Source organism: Monodelphis domestica, chromosome 4, assembly GCF_027887165.1.
Source record: "Monodelphis domestica isolate mMonDom1 chromosome 4, mMonDom1.pri, whole genome shotgun sequence".
NCBI classification, from domain to species: domain Eukaryota; kingdom Metazoa; phylum Chordata; class Mammalia; order Didelphimorphia; family Didelphidae; genus Monodelphis; species Monodelphis domestica.
This window is the reverse complement of record NC_077230.1, coordinates 416,725,610-416,747,726: the sequence shown is the minus strand read 5'-3', so window position 1 is coordinate 416,747,726 and position 22,117 is coordinate 416,725,610. Positions and strand designations below refer to the sequence as shown.

Sequence of the window (22,117 nt, the reverse complement as noted above, 5' to 3'; positions counted from 1 at the left end):
TGCAGGGGTCATCCATGGTGCTCGTGGCCCAGGCGGGGCCTCGCCTGCTCCTGGGTCGGGGCCCCCTCCTCAGCCTGACTCTGCCGGCGGCCTACGGCGGCCACACCCGAGGACTGTGTGGCAACTACAACGGCAAGAGTGCGGATGACCTGCAGGCCCCGGGCCCGGGCCCGAGCCCCGGGCCCTGCCCCCTGCCCCAGCCTTGCCCTGGGCCCAGTTGCCCCCCCGTGGGGGAGGCTGTGAGCGCCCCGTTCCGAGGGCCCACCTCCTGTGGGCTCCTGCTGGCAGCCCAGGGCCCCTTTGCCCCCTGCCACGGGACTCTGTCCCCCGAGCCCTTCTTCCAGAGCTGCCTGGCCGACGTCACCCGGAGCCGAGGGAACCAGCACGTCCTGTGCCGCTGCCTCAGGAGCTACGTGGCCGCCTGCCAGGAGGCGGGGGCGCCGGTGCTGCCCTGGAGGAGCTCCAGGATGTGCCGTGAGTAGAGGGGCCAGCGGGCAGCTGGGCTACACCGGACAGGCATGGCCCCAGCCCTGGCCGGGAGCTCGGAAGCTGGCACTGGCTGGGCACTAGCCTCTGGCCAGGGAGCCTGGGGAGGAGGCTGAGCTGAGGCTGGAAGGACTGGAGCCAGCCTGCCCAGAAGCAGGGGCCAAGACCCGGGGCTCACGGGACAGCCAGAGGAGGGAATGGGGGGGCTGCGGAAGCCTCAGGGCCCCGGGACTCCCTGGTGCCTCACTTCTGCCTCTCCCCACAGCCATGAGCTGCCCTGGGCACAGTCACTACAGTCTCTGTGCAGACCCTTGTCCCGCAGCCTGCCCGGGCGTCCGGGCCATTGTCCGGAACCCGGCCCGATGTGTCGAGGGTTGCCAGTGTGACCCAGGCTTCTTCCCAGCTGCGGGGGCCTGTGTTCCCCTGAAGTACTGCCCCTGCTTCCACCGGGGCCTCTACTTTGCGGTGAGAGTTTGGGGTGCCCCCCCTCCCTCCCCCTGGCTTCACACCTAGCTCTGTCTCATTTCCTGCTTGCTCTCTCTCCCTCCAGCCGGGCCAGACGGTCCTCACTAACCAGTGCGCGTCGGCGTGCTCCTGCCAGCCGGGGAAGGGCGTGATGTGCGTCCCCCACCGCTGCCTCCCTGGGCAGTCCTGCAGCGTCAGCAGTGGGGTCCTCGGCTGCCTCGGCCCAGGTGACCTGGATGATGTCTTGGGGAGCTCCTGGGGTTCGGAGGGCTTCTCCAGGGTGGGGCCTGGGGAAGGGGGGCTGCTGTCTCCCCAGTGAGGATGTCGGCGCTCGGAGCGCTTCCTTCTTTAGAGCTGTGTCCCCAGCGCCTAGCCCCGGGTCTGACACACAGTAGGTGCTTAATAAACGTTTGATGGTTGATTGAATGGCGGATTAACATTAATTCTTGGGATCCTGGGTCCCTGAAAGCAGGGAGGCGAGGGGTGCGGGATGCCTCGTCCCCAGGGAAATGGGGGCCGAGGGGCCGGACCCTCGGGTCCCTAACGCTTCCCCTCTCTTCCCCTCCAACAGCTTTCCCTCTGGTGCCCCCAGCCCCGCTGACCCCACCACTGGCCCCAGGCACTGGCCCTGCCTGTCCCCCCTATTCCCGCTATGTCCCCTGTGGCCCAGCCTGCCCAGCTACTTGTGCTAACCCAGCTGCCCCGGCTCACTGTAGCCAGCCCTGCGCCCCGTCCTGCCAATGCGTGCCGGGCCGACTGCTGCAGGCCGGACGCTGTGTGCCCAGCGAGCAGTGCAGCTGCCTCCTGAGGCCGGACAAGGCCTTCTGGACGGAGGGCTGTGGCCAGCGCTGCCGCTGCCCGGCCGATGGGGACCCGGGGGCCGCGGGCGTCCAGTGCTGGCCTGCCCGGTGCCGGGGCCGCTGTGAGGAGGTCTCTGGGGGGAGGCACCGCTGCCGGCCCATCCGCCTGGGCTCGGGGCCCCAGCACGTCACCTGCACGGCGTCCGGCGACTTCCGCTTCCAAACCTTCGGAGGGGCCCGATACCATTTCCCTGGCTCTTGTGTGTACCGGCTGGCAGGCCCCTGCGGCAGGGGTGGGAGGAGCGGCCTTGACCCCTTCTACCTGGACATGGCCACTCTCATCCGCCCTCTCGGCTGCTCCAAGTCCCTGACGCTGCGGGCCTGTGGCCTCAGACTGGACATGAGCCCAGTGGACCCCAACCTCCTCCGGGTGAGGCCCCCCCTTGCAGACCCCTCCCTGACGCCCCCAGGCCCCTGCACACTCATTCCTGGCCCCCTAGTTATCTCCCAGTTTCTCCTCCTTCCCCAAGGGGGGCAAAGGGAGAAGAGATGGCGGGGGACACTCGAGCCCCTTGCCACCTGCTTCCAGCCTTATTTTCCAGGCTGGTCACCTCTTCTCCTTCACACGCGCTCAGGCCCAACTGGGGTTGCCACCTCCACGACTTGGCACAGGCCATCCCCCCCTCCCCGCCGAACTCCTTACTTCCCGGTCTGCGTGTTGTCTCTCAATAGAAGAGCCCCGAGTTCTTTATTGTTGCCTTGGCATCCTCGGCGCCTGGCATCCTGAGGGCTTGATAAGTGTTTGTCGAATGACTGGGAGGGGAAACCCCAGAGGGCAGGGCCAAGGGGGTGTCTGGGGGGTGAAACAGTAAGCGTGGACTTGTAAAGGAAAAACGTCCTACGGGCGGGAGCGTCTGAAAGGGAAAAGGCTGCTGCCAGGCTAGGACTGGGCTAAAGGGACGCCTGGGTTCCTGGAGCTCACTGAATTGGCCACTAGCTTCCCAGGGCTAGGGCTGGGATGACTGGACACGCACGTCCCCTGCCTTGGTCCATAACCGGACACCGGTGTCCTCCTTCCCCACAGGTGGATGGTGTCCTGGAGTCCCTGCCCTTCTTCCATGGACGCTGTCTCCGGGCCTATACCAGTGGGGGTCAGCTGTGCCTGGACACAGCCTCGGGCCTCTCGCTGACCTATGACTGGGATAGTCTGGTCCGGCTCTCGGTCCCGCGGGCCCTTGCCAGAAGTCTGTGTGGACTCTGTGGGGACATGGCTAGAGGAATACCAACATCTCATCTCCCTGGTCTGGCCCATTCCTGGAAGGTGGCCGAGGTCCCCGGCTGTGGCCCGTCCTGCGGGCCCTACTGTCCACCCCCCTGCCTAGCTACCCAGCGAGGTCGCTACCGAGGGCCAAGCTACTGTGGACTTATGGGGGCCTCGGCTGGGCCCTTGGCCCCCTGCCACAGGACCCTGAATCCCACACCTTTCATGGAGGACTGCCTGGAGGAAGTGTGTCGGCACCGGGGCTGTCGTCCGGCTCTGTGCCGAGCCCTAACGGCCTATGTGGCAGCCTGTCAGGCCCGGGGAGTGCGGCTCAGGCCCTGGAGGACGCCCAGTTTATGCCGTGAGTGAGGGCCGGATGCCAGGGTCCTCGGGGTGCTGGGTGCCAGGGAGCCGAGCACCAGAGTCCTCAGGGGGTTGAGGATAGACCCCTGGACCCCTGAGGCTTGGGGGGCGGGGAGGGAAGAGTCCTCCAAGATGCAGACTGGGACTGGATTAATTAGAATATATGTCTGTCTCTCCTCACTACTGCTCCATCTCTGTGCTTCCATGTCTCTCTGTCCCCTTGCCGGACCCTCCGTCACTTTTCTCTGGTCTGCCTCTGTCCCTCCCTGGACTCTGTCTCTGTCCCATCTCCCTTCCTCCTCTCTGGGGTGTCTTCCCCCATCTCCGTCCCCTGCCTCCCTCACTCTGGTCTTCTTCTCCTCCTGCTGCCCGGCCCGGCCCCCAGCACGCCGGTGCCCGCCTCACTCCCATTACGAGCTGTGCGGGCCGCACTGCCCTGAGACGTGCGGGGCCCCCAAGGGGCCCAGGGGCTGCCAGCCCGGGGTTCGGTGCCGAGAGGGCTGCGTGTGCGACGCCGGCTTTGTGCTGAGCGGGGCGAGCTGCGTGCCGAGGAGCCGCTGCGGCTGCCTCCATGCAGGCCGCTACCACGCACTGGGCACCGCTTGGTATCCTGGCCCCAGCTGTGAGAGGCGATGCCGCTGCAGGCCGGGCAGGACTGTGTCCTGTAGGCCAGGACGGTGCCGCTCCCACGAGGCCTGCGCCATCCGCGGGGGCATCCGAGGCTGCTTCCCGGACGGTCAGGCCAGCTGCTTCCTGGCGGGGCCCACGCACGGCCTGACCTTCGACGGCCGCGTCCTGGGAGGCCTGGCGGGGCCATGCGCTTATCTGCTCGCCCGGGCCACCGGCTCTGGCCTTGAGCCCTTCGGCCTCCAGGTGGAAAAGGATGAGGCGGGACCTCGTCAAATCCACCTTAACCTGTACGGCCGGCGGCTCGCCCTGGACCGTGGCGCCCCCGGCACCGTCGTGGTAAGGGCCAGCGCTCCAGACGCCGGCTTCCGGGAGGGTGTTGGCCCGCGGGACTCGGGCGTCCCCAGGCAGAGGCCCGGCCGCCGCGCCACTCCCTCCTCTGTCCCCCCAGGTCGACGGAGAGCGCTGCCGGCTGCCTCTGGTCCTGCCCGGAGGACGCCTCTGGGTCACGCGGGAGGGCCGAGGGGTGGCCGTCCAGGCGGCCTGTGGCCTGCGCCTTTTCTACGACTCTGAGCGGCACTTGCGGCTGACCCTCCCGTCCACGTACCGGGGCCGCCTGGCCGGGCTCTGTGGGAACTTCAATGGGGACGGCGGCCCCGACGACTTCGGGCCCAGCGGCTCGCTCGAAGCCTTTGTGGCCACGTGGGCCCTGCCGGGGCCCGGCCGCTGCGCTCCGACGGGGCCCTGCCCGCCCTGTCCCCGGGGGCTGGACGCGGCCTTCTCGGGACCCTCGGCCTGTGGGCTCCTCAGGCTGCCGAGGGGGCCCTTCGGGCGCTGCCACAGCCTGGTTCGGCCGGATCCCTTCTATGGGTTCTGTGTACGAGACATGTGCCAGGCCCGCAGAGGCTGGCGGGGACTTTGCGATTCGCTGACCGCCTACACGGAGGCCTGCCAGGAGGCCGGGGCCCTCGTGCAACCCTGGAGGAGCCCCAGACTGTGCCGTGAGTGACTTCCCCTCCCTGGGCCGGGGGCACAGAGGGGAGGGCCAGGGGCGGCCACAGAAGAGGGGCCCAAACCTCCCCCTTCAACCCAATCTTCTTCAGGCAGGCCACCTCTGGAAGGTGTCACAGGCCTCCAGAGCTTCGCTCAGGGTCTGGTCAGCCGGCTGGCGGCTTCCTCCACTCTCACTGTTTCCCTTTGCCTGCCTCCACCTTCCTCTCTCCCAGCAGGGCTCCCCAGAATCCCAGAGCCAAGACCTGGAGACGGGAGGTCCTGGGTTCAAATTTGGCCTCAGATACTTCCCAGCTGGGTGACCCTGGGCAAGTCACTTCACCCCCATTGCCGAGCCTCTACCGCTCTTCTGCCTTAAAATCAGTTCTTAGTAAAGGGTTTAAAACAAATGAGCAGCACAGTCAAGGGCAGATCCCCCGAGCCCTTCACCACGCACTTCCCTGCATCCAGTCACTGACTGAGGGGGGACCAGGAAAGGCTTCAGAGAGAAGACGCTTAGATGTGCTTTGAGAGAAGCTACAGATTCTCTGAGGCAGCAAAGGCGTTCCAGGCGACAGAGAGCAGAGTTCGAATGGGGAGACTTGGACAAACAGCTGGCAGGCCACTTGGACTGGAATGAAGAATGAATGAAAAGGACCCCCTCTTAATATGTAATATAATATAGTATATAATAATAAATCTAATTATAATATATAATAATAATATATTCCACATCGGCCCTTCCCCTGTCCTTTTTCTTTTTAAAAAATATATACTGATAAACGTTTAACAACCAGATTTCTGGGATTGGGGGGAAATACGTGCACAGGCACACTTCTAAGTTTAATCTACATCCTTAACTTCTTCTCCATCATTCTCTTAAGCCTGGTCAACCAACAAGCCAATAAATTGGGCCCGATTGATAACTCTCGATGCTTTCCAAAGCGTAAAGACTCCCGTGGAAAATTTAACAATCAGCTCTGGGGAGCTATCTTGAGCTGGCTCCAGCACACGTCCAGAGTAATGTTCTAGCCATGGTTCATCCCGCCAAGGACCCGGGAGGTCAAATCTGCCTCTTTTACGCGAGGGCCCCTCCTGTCTCCTCCTCCTTCTCGACCAAGCTTCGGACATTTCTAGACATTTGGGGTCCTCCGCGTCGCCCCTGATTCTTTTCTTGGATTCTGACCGCTGGGGCTTTCTGGGGTCTGTTCTTCCGTCTTCATTGTAGCTGCTCTCGGTGGGATGCTTTGGTGAATAGCTATGGTCTGCTTCCTCCCTCTCCCATCCTTTTTTGTGTTAAAACGGACGTTGTGAGGCTGGCGAGGCAGTAAGCAAAGGCGCGCTTGTTGACCTCCAGTCCGCGGCTCTCCATCTCTGGCCCGGGTTGGGGCCAGAGATCGCCAGCCGTAAATCCCATTCTCAAGCGCGCTGTTCCTTCTCCAGTTCCGTTTTCCCTCTTCTTTGCCCTTCGCCTTCCTCAGCCAGCAGCCATGAAAGCGCCGCCGGGCCCTTCCGGTCTTCCGTCTCTAATCCGAGATTTCCTCTTTGGCAAATACTTGGGCCAAACTTTCTCGCTTCCTCCTGGCCGTCCAAGCCGTGCCCTGTGCGTGGGCGCTGTGACAGGTCTTGAGAGCTGCCCGTCTGGTCTTGCACCGCGGCCGCAGGAAGCCGCTACTCTCCCTGCCGTGGCCGCTAGGTTGACAGAGCAGCGTTGAGCCACTCACCTGTGCGACCGAGAAGGCACCTAAGGGAGGGAGCCAGCCTTGCCGGGGGAGGGGGTTCAAGGGTCAGCGGAGAGTTAATGGCCGAGCCCTTCCACCGTAGGGCCAAGACTGAAAAGAAGAGCAGCCACGGATGGTTTAAGGAGAAAGGACAGGCTGAGGAAAACACAGGCGGAGAATGTCCTGTTGTTACTTGAAACCCTCCCTTTCTGTCCTAATAACAACTCTAAGACCCGAGAGCAGGGGCTCTTGGACTTAAGGGACTTGCCCAGGGTCACACAGCTGGGAAGCATTGGAGGCCAGATTGGAACGCGGGGCCTGGCACGCTATCCAGTGCCACCTGGATGCCCCCAGAAAGAGGAATCTCTTCGCATCCTGCCTTGCCTCCCCCCTGATCCTTGCCTTCCGCCCTCAGCCCTGAGATGCCCACCGCGGAGCCACTACAGCGTCTGTGCCCGCACCTGCGACCTCGGCTGTGCCCCCCTCTTCGGGCCGAGACGCTGCTCCCCTCACTGTGCCGAGGGCTGCGAATGTGACCCCGGCTTCGTCTCAGATGGGGCAGCGTGCGTACCCCAGGAGCGATGTGGCTGTTTTCGCCTCGGCCGTTACATCCCGGTGAGTGGGGGCTGTTGGGGAGAGAATTCAACACAGTGTCCCTTACGGATCACTCGTGAAAAAAAAAAACAATGTAAAACGGATCACACTTGAGGAATTTACAGTTTTCAAAAGGGCTGAGACAAAAATACAGATTGCGATGATATAAATATATAACTATAATATAATATGAATGTGAAGCCTTCCATGAGAGGTGTTTTAGAAGACACAAAACTGGGGGGCAGCTGAGTGGCTCGGTGGATAAAGAGTCAGACCTAAAGACAGGAAGTCCTGGGTTCAAATGTGACCTCAGATGCTTCCCAGCTGTGTGACCCTGGGCAAGTCACTTCACCCCCATTGCCTAGCCCTTACTGCTCTTCTGCCTTGGAGCCAACACTTAGTATCCATTCTAAGATAGAAGGAAAGGATTTAAGGGAAAAAAGAATATACAGTGTACAGTCTACTGGGAAGAGGGGTCGGATCCTAACCAACCAGGAGAACTGAGGAAAGCTTCTTAGAGGAAGTTGCATATTCTAATTGGATTTTATCAATGTATCATTCAGCAGGCATTTACCAAGCACCTATTACATGCCAAGCACCGTGCTAGATGCCAGGGATACAAAGCCAAAAGGAAACAGTCCCTGTCTTTAAGCAGTTTACCTTCCAACAAGGGTGGCCATGTGTATGTATGTGGAGAAAGAGGCAGAGACAAAGATGGAGAGAGAGAGAGAGAGAGAGAGAGATAGTGAGAAGTAGAGATGGATGGATGGATGGATGGATAGATAGACAGACAGACAGATAGATAGATTGGTTGATTGACTGATAGATAGATGGACGGACAGATGACAGACGGACGGACAGACAGACAGACAGACAGACAGACAGATAGATAGATAGATTGATTGATTGATTGATTGATTGACTGATAGATAGATGGACGGACAGATGGACAGACGGACGGATGGATGGATGGATGGGTGGATGGACGGATAGACAGACAGACAGATGGACAGATGGATGGGTGGACAGACAGACAGACAGATGGATGAACGGACGGACAGACAGACAGACAGACAGATAGATAGATAGATAGATAGATGGATGGATAGATTGATAGATAGATAGACTGATAATATAGACAGATATATGAATAGACAGATGATATGTAGGGAGAGAGAAAGAGAAATAAATATAGAGGGGGTGAGAAAGAGACAGAGATATAAAGATACAGATAAATAGAGATGATAAAGGGAGAGAATGAGAAATAAAGATAGATAGGAGATAGAGAATTAGAGATATATGATAGAGAGAGGGAGAGAGATATAGAGAGAAATATATATATATATATATATATATAAAGAGAGAGAAGAAGGGGCAGAGAGAGAAGGAGAGGGAGAGAGAGAGCAAAGAAAGAAATTTCAGGTAATTTGTAGGTGCAGAGGGGGAGGGACTAGCAATAGAGGAGGAGTAAAGTGTCAGAAATGATGGCTCTTGTCCTGAGCTTCAAAGGAGCCCGGGCTTCTTAAAAAACAGAGATAAGGGAGGAAATTATTTCAAACATCCCAAGTGTAAGAAAGGGAGAATATAATCCCCCTTCCCCCTTCCCCAATTCATCTGATGTGATCACAGGAAGGAAGAAAACAAGCATTTCTAAATGCCCACTATGTGCCAGGCGGTGTGTCAGGGCTTTACAAATATTACCTCATTTGATCTTTGCTGTTATTATCCCCACTTTGCAATTGAAGAAACAAAGGTAAACAGGTCAGGTGACTTTCCCAGTGCCACACAACTGCTAAGTATCTGAAGCTGGACTTGAACTCAGGTCTTCCCAATTTCAGGGCAGATTCAGCACTCTCTCCACCAAACCACCTAGCTGCCATTAGGCAGAGAATGTAGTTATACATAATGATGTTTGAATATGTAGACAACATGCATCTATCTATGCCCTGTGATGTCTTTATAAGGTAAGAACCTCTTTTACCGGAGGAAGAGATTGACTGAGCAAACAGGCCAGTCATGCCTTTCAGGGCATTAAATAAGTGTCTGGGTGACGTTCAGCAGTTATGTTTTGAGAGCTGAGGAATCCCAGTTCAGGAGTGCTTTGTGGGAAGGATCTTGCAGGGAAAGGGGAGGAAAAAAAGAATTTCTGTCCTTCTCATCCCCACTGGCCCAGTCATCAGACCTCCTAGATCAGGAACAGACAGTACATCTAGCCAAGAACAGATATGTATTCCTAAAAAGAGATAAAGATATAGAAGGATAATCGCCCAAGGGAGGAAGCAGCAGTTTCAAGGAGCGTGGCCCCATCACGGCACAGAAAAATGGCAGCCGTGAACTTGAAAAAGAAGTAGATGCTAGGAGCCTAGCTGAGTCCCCTACCAAGCAGACAGCGTACCCCAGGAAGTCTGTATGAGAACACTTCAGAGAAAAAAAAGACTTCCAGGTCATGTAGTAGCCCCAGGAGTTATGAGTCACCCTTTGTCCCACCTGTTTCCTACACCTGTGCCTCAGTGCCACAGTACTCTGAGTTTAAACTCAGTGGATGCTGTATTTGTGGCAGAGTACAGCCCAGATTTTGGAGAAGAATGTTTTATCACAACTATTCTCACTACACCATCTTTGTAAATGCCTTTGCTAAACGGTAAATGCCAAGCAGCTGTTGGTTAATGGACAGCACACTGGTGGGGGCTCATGAGCTACATTAATGGAAGCCACTAAAGCTTTAAAAGATTTAAAAAATCCACTGAATTGGGTGGCTCAGTGGATTAAGAGCCAGGTCCAAAGATGGGAGGTCCTGGATTCAAATATGACCTCAGACACTTCCCAGCTGTGTGACCCTGGACAAGTTACTTAACCCTCATTGCCTCGCCCTTACCTTCTGCCTTGGAACTACTACCCAGTATTGATTCTAAGGTGGAAGGTTAGGGTTTTAAAAAAAGATGGGTAGGGATTAAATAGACAAGAGGAAGAGTGGAGCTTACTCAAAGTACAGACCAAGAGCTCTCAGGATACAGCTTGTGTTCATGGGAGGGGAGCTATTCAGGCTACTTAAAATTTTGGGTTATTAAAGAAAAAGTAGGAGAATAAGAATAAGGACATGTCAGGCCTTGAATGGCAGACAGAAAAGTGTGAACTTTGCTTGGAAAATAATAGAGAATCTCTGAAGATTGGTTTTTTTCCCATGGAGGAATGATCTGACCAGGTCTTTGTTTAAGGAGGATTACTTATGCAGAAGTTAGAAGGATGGATCAAAGAGGGAAGAGTGAGGAAGGGAAGACCTGTTGGGAAGGCTATCAATCAGTCAATTGACAAGCATTTATTACACTCTCACTATGTCTTGGTCCCCATGCAGCTATTATCAGTGGCCCAGAAAAAGAACCTATAGAAGGGGCTGATGGTATTGAAAATAGTGATTAGACAGAAGAGATTTGAGAAGACAGAACTGACAAGACTCAAATAATTGCTTGGAGATGAGTAGAAAAGAAAAGGAAAGCATGGGGTTGGGGAGGGGGAATACAGTAAATGAGCAGTGGGTTTGGAATCAGAGGTCCTGAGTTCAAATCCCATCTCTGACTCTTACTACTGGTATGGCTTTGGACAAGTTGATTCCCCTCTCTGGGCCCCAGTTTCCTCATCTGTAAAATGAGGGTGTTAGATTTAGTTATGTCTAAGGGTTCTTCCAGCTCTGAGTCTATGATTCTATGATAAAGCTGAAGTTACAAACATGTAAGAAAGAAAACAAGCATGTCTTAAGCCCCTACTATGTGCCAAGAATTGTGCTAAACACTGCAAATTTTATCTTGTATAGTCCTCACAACCAAGCCAGGGAAGCAGGCGCTATTGTTATCCCCATTTTACAGTTGAGGAAACTCAGGTGTCCAGGTTCCTAGAGTAAGTTTCTGAGGCATGATTCGAACTCATCTTCCTCTATTCAGTTCGCCATCTCACTGCCTCTCAGGAATCTAGACAAATGAAAGAGTAAAGTCAGGAAGGGCAAATTAATAAATATTGATTAAGCACCTACTATGCATGATGCTAAGTGATAGAACAAAGAAACCTTAGCTTTTGTTGTTTTTCAATCAGGTCCAACTCTTTGTGACCCCATTTGGGGTTTTCTTAGCAAAGACACTCAAGTGGTTTACCTTTTCATTCTCCAGCTCATTTTACAGACTAGGAAACTGAGGCAAAGGGGGTAAACAGAGTCACACAGCCAAGAAGTGTCTGAGGCTGGATTTGAACTCATGAAGATGAGTTCAAAGGAGCTTCCATTCTCTTATCTTTAGGGGGGGGAATATCATAGGTTCCTTTCAATTTGAAAGGCCCCTGGAATAAATGACTGAAAATTGCCCAACTAAATGAGCCTCAAAGGAGAACAAGGATTTCAAGTGGCGACCACGAAGGATGGATTCTGGGCAGGGTTTCAAAGTGTCTCCAGAGGCAGCGTTTTCAGTGCAGAGGAGAGCTGAGTATGAGTTGAATTTAAAGTTTTTGAAAGGGAATGGAGGTGGGAGACAGATTGAAGAAGGTCTCTAAAGTCAGGCTAAGTTTGTATTTGATTCTCAAAGCAATTGAAAGTCACCAAAACTTTTTGAGCAGTTTAGTGACTCAATCAGACCTTCACCTTGGGACAATTATTTTGGCAATGATATGAAGGATGAGTCAGAGGGGGAGATGTTGGAAAATGCAGGAAGATGCATCTGGGGAGGGCTTGAAGCAGGGAGGTGACCTTGGAGGTGGAGAGAAAGAAATTAGGATGAGAAGGGCATGTTGTAGAATCAAAATTGACCAGATGTGGAGAGGGAAATCGGTGATGCTTCTGCAGTTACAGACCTTGGTGAGAGGATGGGCCCCAAAATATGCCAGTGGAAAGGTGAGGGGCCAGAGTTTGGCACCAGGTGATTCACCAGAGTACCTTGGACCTTAGCCTTACAGTGTTGTGACAGCCTCCTAGCTTGGATGGATAAGATGGTGCCAGATCAGGTCAGGCTTTGAATGACAAGGAGAAAAATCTGAACTTTTCTCAGAAAACAATAGGGAGCCACTGAAAAAAAATGGAGTAATGACGTGGCCAGATCTTTGTGTAAGGAAGATTGCTCATACAGTAGTAAGGATAGATTGGAGATGGAAGCATGAGGAGCAGAAGATCTATTAGGAGGTTATCAGACAATTGAGAAACACTTAATTGTCATTATTATTCAGGCATTTCAGACTATATGACTTCAGGATCCCATTTGGATTTTCTTGGCAGAGACACTAGAGTGGTTTGCCATTTCCTTCTCCAGCTCACTTAACAGATGAGGAAACTGAGGCAAACAGAGTTAAACAATATGCCCAGGGTCACAGTTTCTCCATGAGGAAACTAAAGCAAATAAGGTAAAATAATTTGCCCAGGATCATAGCTAGTAAGCAAATGAGGCTGGATTTCAACTCAGGTCTTCTTGACTCCAGGCTCATCTCTCTATCCACTGCACTACCTAGTTGCCTCCTAAAGGTCACTGGCAGTGAAAAAGGGTAGCTCAGTGGCTTGAGAGCCAGGCCTAGAGATGGACCAGACTCTAGAGTGGTAAGCAAGGAAATGATTTTCTACGTCCTTCCTTCCTTATTTCTTTCTTGTCCTATATATTAAATTAAATTGTTATAAGCTGGGGGCAGCTGGGTGGCTCAGTGTTGAGAGCCAGGCCTAGAGATGGGAGGTCCTGGGTTCAAATCTGTTCTCAGATATTTCCTAGCTGTGTGACCCTGGGCAAGTCACTTAACCCCCATTGCCTAGTCCTTACCACTCTTCTGCCTTGGAACCAGTTCACAGTATTGATTCTAAGATGGAAGGCAAGAATTTTAAATAAATAAAGCTATTTTTAAAATAAATTAAAATTTTTTTAATATTGTTAAAAATTAAAAATAAATACTGGCATATTTCCTGCCATCAGGTCCAAGTAATGGCTAAGATGTCATTGTCACATTCATATTTGTATGAACTGATGAAAACTGGCATAAGCAGAGGTTGTGAATACTTTTTCTCTCTTGAATTCTTTCAAAGGGAATATGCCATTGAGGCTGGTAAGCTTGGCTAGCCAGTCACTTGGGGTCCAGAGCTTGAGGTGCTATGGAGATCAGAGATTGACCTCCCCAGTTAGGGACCACAGATTAAGGCCAAAAGGACCCCAGAGGCTCTCTGGCTCAGGGCCCTCATCCCTCAGAAGATGAAATACCTTGCCCAAGATCACAAGGGGTAAAAGTGACAGAGGTAGAATTTGAACCCAGAGCTTCTGACTCCAGAACTCTTTCCACTGTGTCATACTGACAGCAGCTATGAGAAATTCGTTGTTCCTGAGACTCATACACATACAGGCTGGGCCATGATGTATATTGATAAAGCCAGAATGGAGATGAAGAATCACTATGATGAACGTCTCACCCTGGGCTGTGGGCCACCTGGTTTTGCCACTAGGGAAGGGGCCACAGATCCTGGTGCCACGTCTGATCCCTTTGGGAGAGGGGCTAGTGTAGAGTTGCTAGAAGGGCTATTGAGAGAGGAAGGACCAAAGCCGGCTCTCTGTGTGGACTCTCCTGGGGGACACAGTGTTTTGCTTGAACAGTTGGAAGCTTCAGACCGTCCCCAGAGCTTCTGCTGCAAGAAACATTATCACCAGTCAATGACTCCGAAAGAAGAATCCAATCCTCAGTTATGTTTCTCAAGGAAGTGGTCCGTCCTTGAGCTGGGCAGTGAGGAGCCAGCCGGGAGACACAGCTGGGCAGATTGAGATAAGGCAGGAAGACACGTTGGGAGCCTTAAGCATCCCGTCCCCATCAGTGTTTGTTACTGTTCTTCTGTTCACAAGAGCTGGAGCCTGTGAGCAAGGGTCTTTCAGTAATTATATTTACAACGTGAATAGCTAGTATTTACACATTGCTGTTGTTCAGGCATGTCAGACTCTTATGACCCCATTTGGGTTTTTTTTGCTAAAAATACTGGAGTGGTTTGCCACGTCCTTCAACAGCTCATTCGACAGATAAGGAAACTGAGGCAAACCAGTTGTGTCAGACTCTTCAAGACCCCATTTGGAGTTTTCTTGGCAGAGATGCTGGAGTGGTTTGCCATTTTCTTCTCCATCTCATTTGACAGATGAGGAAACTGAGGCAAGCAGGGTGAAGTGATTAAATGCCTAGGGTCACAAAAGTGACTTTGGCTGGATTTGAACTCAGGAGGTGAGTCTTCCTGATTTCAGCCCCAGCACTCAGTCCATTATGCCACCTATCTGCACTTATGCAAATATCCTTTTCAATTGTCCCAACTACTATAGGAGTTGGGTTTTTTCTCTATTTTTAAAAATCATAGTTTTTTCAGCCATTACATGAAAAATAATTTTTTACATTCATCTTTTAAAAGTTTTGAATTCCAAATTTTCTCCATGGGAGTTGTTTTTCTATAGTTTCAATCATGTCAGACTCTTTGTGAGGCAAACCAGGTTAAGTGACTTGCCCAAGGTCACACAGTAAGTGACTGAGGCCAGGTTTGAACTCCAGGGAGATAAGTCTTCCTGACTCCAGACCTGGTGCTTTATCTACTGCACCACTTAGATGCCCATTCTGAGAGTTATCTCCATTTTACAGTTAAGGAAACTGAGGTAGGCAGAAATAACTTGCTGGGAGATTGGGGGGACTTGGTGGTGTAGACACATAGGCATTATTCCAAAGATCTGATCGGCTTCTGAACTCGGCCATCCTGGAATTACAGGGAAATGCAGCATGTGGAAGACTTATAAACCTCTCCTCATCCATTTTTCAGATGAGAAAATCAAGGATTTAAGTTATTTCATTTCCCTAGGCTTAATTTTGCCCATCTGTAAAATGGACTAGATTGTCTCAGAGGGCCTTTCTGGCTCTGGATTTATAATTCCCCACCTCTAAGGTTCTGATGGACAACTTTAGGATCTTTAGCACCATGTGTGCTGTATCTCCAAGTGTAGGTCTCCTAAGGGAATGATTGGAGCAGTGTGACCCTGGGCAAGTCACTTCACCCCTGCTCTGCCTAGCCCTTATGGATCTTCTGCCTTGGAACTATTACACAGTATTGATTCTAAGACAAAATAAAGGTTTTTAAACAAGAAAGAAAGGGTTGGGCTCTCGGAGAAGAGGAGACAGTTTGCAACCGCTGCCCTGGAGAGTGAGTGACCAGGAGGGTCAGGTCTGACCAGATGTCCTTCCTCTCCCCAGGTGGGAGAGTCTCTGGTCCTCCCAGGCTGCCGGGAACGCTGCGTCTGCCAGGCAGGGGGTCACCTACAGTGCCAACCGTTCCAGTGTCCCAGAGGCTCCGGCTGCACCCTGGACCACGGTGTCCGCCTTTGCAGGAGCCCCCCTGGCAAGGGCAGTGCCACCTGTCGCCTGGTACCGGGAGGTCTCTTCACCACTTTTGATGGCTTCCAAGGCAGAGTCCCTGCCCTTGCTGCCCCCGGTGCCTACGAGCTGGCAGTCCTGGCTGGCGCTAACCCCTGGAATCATACGTGGTTCCGCGTGCTCACAGAATACCCACCCTGCTCAGCCTGCCCGGCCCCACGAGCATGGGTCATCATTCGCTTCCGGGACGGCTGCGTGGCTGTGGGGCCCGGCGGGGAGGTCTGGGTAAGTGGATGGCCGCCCGCCCGGGATGTGGCCCTGCTCAAAGGCCCTTCCTGACCACATTATCTTCCTCAAAGAAGAAAGGCTGGGTTTTCCTGCCCACAATCTAGGCGCCTCCTCATTCTCCCCCTCTAAGTCCTCCACGCCACCAGGAACACGGGGATCCTGGCCCCCATCCTCACCCTGGCCCCCCCACTTCCTTTTCTCCCCTCAAGGTGAATGGACATAGGGCCCAGCTCCCAGCCCGGGTCTGCGGAGGGGTCACGGCCCGATGGGCCGGCTCGGGGAAGGTCCTTGTGGAGAGACCACCCCTTCTCCGGGTGCTGGCGGGCCCAGGAGGTTCAGTGGTCCTGAGGGCTGCCCCGGCCCTGGGGGGCCAGCTGCAAGCTGCCTGCGGTGACTTTAACGGGGACCCCCAGGATGACCTCCGACTCAGGGGTGGGCTTCCCGCTGCTAGCCTCGAGGATGTCTTCAGGTCCTGTCGGGCTCCAGCCTTCAGGCGCTGGTAAGGAGCCCCCTGGCTGTTCTTCCCTCCCAGCAGCGCCCCATGAATTCTCCCCTCTCTGGTTCCCACATCAGTCCCTCCCAGGACCCAGGCAAAGAGCCCCCCCCCCCCCCCAGGCCCGGGAAGCTCCCTCAGGCCACCTCTCTCCCTCAGCCACAGCAGGAAGAAGGCGCTCTCCCCGGGCTACACCGAAGATTATTTTTCTACTTCATAACGTCGCTGCTCTTGTGGTTGGCGCACTCCCACAAAGGCCGGCCACCTTTGGCCAGGGCCCGGCTGTCTCTGCTGAGGTCGTCAATAAATGGATTTTGGCAAACGTCTGGAAGCATTTGTGGCCTCGGGACGCTCCCCCCTCCCTCCCCGTTGAGGGCTTCCTGGTCCCTTGCCCACAGACTCCGCTCTGCTTAGCCCCTGACCCCAGGGCCGGAAGCCCCCTGCTCCAGCTCTGCAGCCCCGCCCCGCCCGGGACTCCTCAGGGTCCCATCCTTCCCAGCCCCCCCCCCGGGGCTCCCGGCATGGAATCCCCGAAGTTCAGGATTGGAAAGGGGAAGTGTGCACCGCACAAGGGGGAGCCCAGTTTATTGCCAGGCCGCCGAGGGCGGTTAGCGCCCTGGGGGATGCCCTGGGCCTCCAGCCTAAACAGGATAAACTTGGCCCACCGGTTCTGCCCCCCCCCGGGCCCCCCAATGCTTGGGACACGCACCGCGCACGCTCCCTCCCCACCTGCCCTTCTCCTCTCCCCCCACTCTCCCGGCCCTGGGGGGGGGGGGGCAGCGCTCAGACCTCCCGCCCGACCCCAGCAGGGCCAGATGGTCTCTCTCTTCCCCAAGCCTCTCAAGGACACCCGGGAAGGGGAGCGGGGAGGACACGCCTCTCCTATTGTGACGTTGTGGGCGCGGCGGCCAATGGGCGGCGGGGGCTCCGGAAGCGCCGGCGCTGGGCCATTTCTCGTAGCTCTCGGACCTCCGTTAGTTCACGCTGAGCCCCAGAGGCCTAAGTCGGCCCGGAAGGTCTCCCCGCTTGCTGCCCCGCCTCGGCTGGCCATGAGCAGGCACAGCCGGCTGCAGAGGCAGGTCCTCGGCCTGTACCGCGAGCTGCTGCGCGCCGCGCGGGGCAAACCGGGCGCCGAGGCGCGGGTCCGGGCCGAGTTCCGCGAGCGCTCACGGCTGCCCCGGGGCGACGTGCAGCGTATAGAGTACCTGTACCGGCGCGGGCGGCGCCAGCTGGAGCAGTTGCGGTGCGGCCACACCACGGCGCTGGGCTACTTCGTGTCGAGGGAAGACCCGGGGCCGCAGCCCGCAACCCGCTCCAAGGAGCTTCCCACGGACACTGACCAGCGCGCGGCCACCGATCCTGGACACAACCTCCCGCCGTAGACTGACTGGGGAGGAAGGAAGATCCGAAAAAAAGAAAAAATCCCCGACACCCCCTGGGCCAACAGGCACAGGTTCTTCCTGGACACTCTCCCTCCTGCACCTTCCAGGCTCTCACCGAAGACTGCTCTTGATTGCCTGGGGGAAAAGAAAGAAAAGAGCCGGAAAACTCCGAACTCTCCAGAGTTGGACCCTAAGAAGCCCTTGTAGGCCCTGGGAACTCTCTCCCTCCTTCACCTTACAAGCTCCCACCGCAGAAGAGAAAAGCATGCCAACACCCAGAGTACCCAGACTTTAACCCAAATCTTCCTAGGACTCCTAGGAGCACCCCCCCCCCCTTTCGGGATGGCTCATTCCCTCCTACCTCCACAGCCCTCCAGTCTGTGCTCAAAGGATCCTCAGGGAGACTCTTGGGGCCTGATTCTGGGGCTGCTATTCTCCCCTCCCCCAACAAGATGGGCCCCATTTGCCCCCTCTTCTTTCTCCCCTATTAGATTGTGGTAGACCTTCTAAGCCCCTGGAGGCAGGGACTGTTTCATTTTGGTCTCCCCAATCTGAACACCTGCTCCTGGAGTAAGAATAAGTTTGTTGTCTTGATGTAACTGACTCCATATTTTACGTGACTTTTTAAAAGTTTTAAATTCTGCCTTCTCTACCCACTAGACCCCATTATACATGTGAAGTCATGCAAAACCTATTTCTACTTTATGTTGCAAAAAAAATAAAGCAAGAAAAATAAAGTGAAAAAATCACTTCAGTTTGCCCTCAATGCATTAGTTCTCTCTCTTTGAAGATGCAGAGCGTTTTTCATTGTTGGCCCTTTGGCATTGTCATGGATTATTGTATTGATCAGAATTGCTGTTACTGAACACTGTTCTGGTTCTGCTCATGGCACTGCATCAGATCATAGAAGTCTTCCCGGGTTTTTCTGAAAACATCCTGCTCATCATTTCTTAAGGCACAATCAGATGCACTGCTCAGTCATGCCCCAAGGGATGGACATCCCCTCCGTGGCCAACTCTGCTGCCACAAAAAGAGCTGCTAAAATTATTTTTGGACAAACGGATCCTTTTCTCTTGAATCTTTGGGATATGGGCTTAGTAAAGATATTGCTGGATGCATTCTTTTAAAGCCCTTTGGGCATAATTCTAAATTGCCTTCCAGAATGATTGGATCAATTCACAATGCCACCAGCAAAGTGTTAATGTCCCAAAGAAATAAGATCTTTATTAGAGAAACATACTGTAAAATTGCACCCACCTACCTCAATCACCAATTTCTTGTTTTCCTTCTAATTTTGGCTACTTTGGTTTTATTTTTAATTTAATGTAATCAAAATCATCCATTTTGCCTCCCATGACTCTAGCTTATTTGGTCACAAACTCTTCCCCTGTCCATAGATCTGGCAGATAATATTTTCCATGCTCCCTTAATTTGCTAACATATTTTGAGAAATTCTAAAGGAAAACTTCCCAGTTGTCTTAGAACCAAATTACCAGGATCAAAAATGAAAAGGGTGAATGCAGAATCAATAAAGATGAAATCAAAGCAATTACTGGATGCTATTTTACCCAATTACATACCAATAAAAACTGACAGTCTAAATGAAATAGGTGAATATTTAGAAAAACATAAATTTCCCAGTTCCATCCCCAGTGTTACCACAGGGCTCCCCTGTTGATTTCTTTTTTTTTTAATGTGATTAGTTAATTTAGAATATTTTTCCATGGTTACATGATTCATGTTCCTTCCCTCTCCTCCTCTCACCCTTCTCCTGTAGCCAACGAGCAATTCCACTGGGTTTTATATGTGTCACTGATCAGGACCTATTTCCATATTATTGATATTTGCACTAGTGTGATCATTTAGAGCAGGGGTCCCCAAGCTTTTTACACATGTGGCCCACAGGCCATAGTTTGGGGACCCCTGATTTAGAGTCTACATCCCCAATCATATCCCCATCGAACCATGTGATCAAGGAAATGTTTCTTCTGCATTTCTCCTCCCACAGTTCTTTCTCTAGATGTGGATAGCATTCTTATAAGTCCCTCTGAATTGTCCTGGATCATTGCATTGCTATTAGTAGAAAAGTGCATTACATTCAACTGTGCCACAGTGTATCAGTCTCTCTGTACAATGTTGTCCTAGTTCTGCTCCTTTCACTCTGCATCAATTTCTGGAGGACTTTCCAGTTCACATGGAATCCCTCCAGTTCATTATTCCTTTGAGCACAATAGTATTCCATCACCAACAGATACCACAATTTGTTCACTCATTCCCCAATTAAAGGACATCCCCTCATTTTCTAATTTTTTTGCCACTACAAAGAGCGCAGCTATGAATACTTTTGAATGTTTTTTTTTTTTCCCTTATCTCTTTGGGGTACAAACCCAGCAGTGGTATGATTGGATCAAAGGACAGGCAGTCATTTAAAGCCCTTTGGGCATAGTTCCAAATTGCCTTCCAGAATGGTTGGATCAATTCACAACTCTACCAGCAGTGTAATAATATCCCAATTTTGCCACATGCCCTCCAACATTTATTACTTTCCTTTGCTATCATATTAATCAATCTGTTAGGTGTGAGGTGATACCTCAGTTATTTTGATTTGCATTTCTCTAATTATGAGAGATTTAGAACACTTTTTCACGTGCTTATTGATAGTTTTTATTTCTTTATCTGAAAAACTGCCTATTCGTGTCCCTTGTCCATTTATCAATTGGGGAATGGCTTGATTTTTTTGTACAATTGATTTAGTTCCTAATAAATTTAGAGAAATTAGACCTTTGACAGAAGTTTTTTTTAATATTTTTTCCCAATTTGTTGCTTCCTTTCTAATTTTGGTTGCATTAGTTTGGTTTGTACAAAACCTTTTTAATTTAATGTAATCAAAATTGTTCATTTTACATTTTGTAATATTCTCTATTTCTTGCTTGGTCTTAAAATCTTTCCTTTCCCAAAGATCTGACAGATATACTATTCTATGTTTACCTAATTTACTTATAGTTTCCTTCTTTATATTTTGTTAGTCTTTCTGACCCTTACTGCCTCTGAGTGCTGAACACTCCTAGTATTGCTGCTGCCATCACTGATGAAACCTCTAAGGCCCATAGTTTCTGTCGTCCTAAGCTGCCTGCCCTATGATAGAAAAATGACTCATTCTAACTTGTTGGGGTTTTTTTTTGCTTAGAATTATATTTGATGTACTTTTTAAGGTTCTTTACAGGGGAATGTTAAGAGAGCTTGGAAAAGATACTAACTTTACTCTGCCATCTTGGCTTCACTTCCTCTGCTTTTTAAAAAATCTTTACCTTCTGTTTAAGAATTGATAATAAGCATTGGTTCCAAGGCAGAAGAGTGGTATGGGCTAGGCAATGGGGGTTAAGAGACTTGCCCAGGGTCACACAGCTAGGAAGTGTCTGAGGCCACATTTGAACACAAGACCTCCCATTTCTAGACCTGGCTCTCTATCCACTGAGCTGTCCAGCTGCCCCTCCGTTTTATTTTAAGCTTGCATTTTATAACCAAATAGTTGTTATAGTAAGTTGCTTTTCTGTAATAAGATGATTCAAGGGATAGAGCTTGGCAATGCCCTCTGTGTCCCCTAGCTCTGATAAACAACTACTAATGGCATGTGTTCCACCAGATTTAGTAACCTGCTAATGATGTGTTCCTCAAATCTGATAAACTAAGAAACCACTTGCTAATGATGTTATCTGTGATGGATAGCTTCCTTTCACCATAAGCTTGATTTAACTGGCTAATGCTCATAGCTAGCATTATTAGAAACTCACTAAACAGGCAGCTAAGGGGCTCAGTGGAGAGGTGGATAGATGTGAGGTCCTGGGTTCAAATCTGAATTCAGAGACTTTCTAGCTGGGTGACCCTGGGCAAGTCACTTAACCATAGTTTCTGTCGTCCCCCTTTGTCCCTTACCACTCTTCTGCCTTGGAAATACTTAAAGGCAGACATTTAAAAATAAATGAATGCTTAGGTTACATTGGCTACTGGTGTCAAGGTCTCCTGAGAGACGGAGTTGGGAGACTGAGTGTCGCTTAAGGGGCTGGAGCCACAGGGGAGGAAGAAAACACTGGGATATCCATCTCTGGTGACCCGGAGAGCCTGTTTGCTGACACTGAGGAGGCTTCTGGTCAAGGCTGGTCTGGCTTCTTTGTTTCTTGTATCTCTGCTTCCTTTGAAAATTCAACCACTCTTCCATGACCCGGCATAGACCCCCCTGGTGTAATGGTAGAAATTTTAAGGCTTTTGGGAGAGGTTATAATATCGTAATGGTTAAGAATGTGGCTACAGGATTT

General features: G+C 52.2%; 1 protein-coding gene across 1 annotated transcript; it reads left to right on the top strand.

Moving 5' to 3' along the window:
- The first annotated feature begins 17,321 nt into the window (after window positions 1–17,321).
- On the top strand, window positions 17,322–18,553 carry SDHAF1 (succinate dehydrogenase complex assembly factor 1). The gene has a single exon (XM_007491866.2). It carries the CDS (start codon window positions 17,334–17,336, stop codon window positions 17,802–17,804), a length of 471 nt encoding a protein of 156 aa, XP_007491928.1. The 5' UTR covers window positions 17,322–17,333; the 3' UTR covers window positions 17,805–18,553.
- Window positions 18,554–22,117: the final 3,564 nt, after the last annotated feature.

Bases quoted from the DNA above. Each gene is read 5' to 3' on its own strand.
- SDHAF1 (XM_007491866.2), top strand. From the start codon at position 17,334: ATGGGCGGCGGGGGCTCCGGAAGCGCCGGCGCTGGGCCATTTCTCGTA.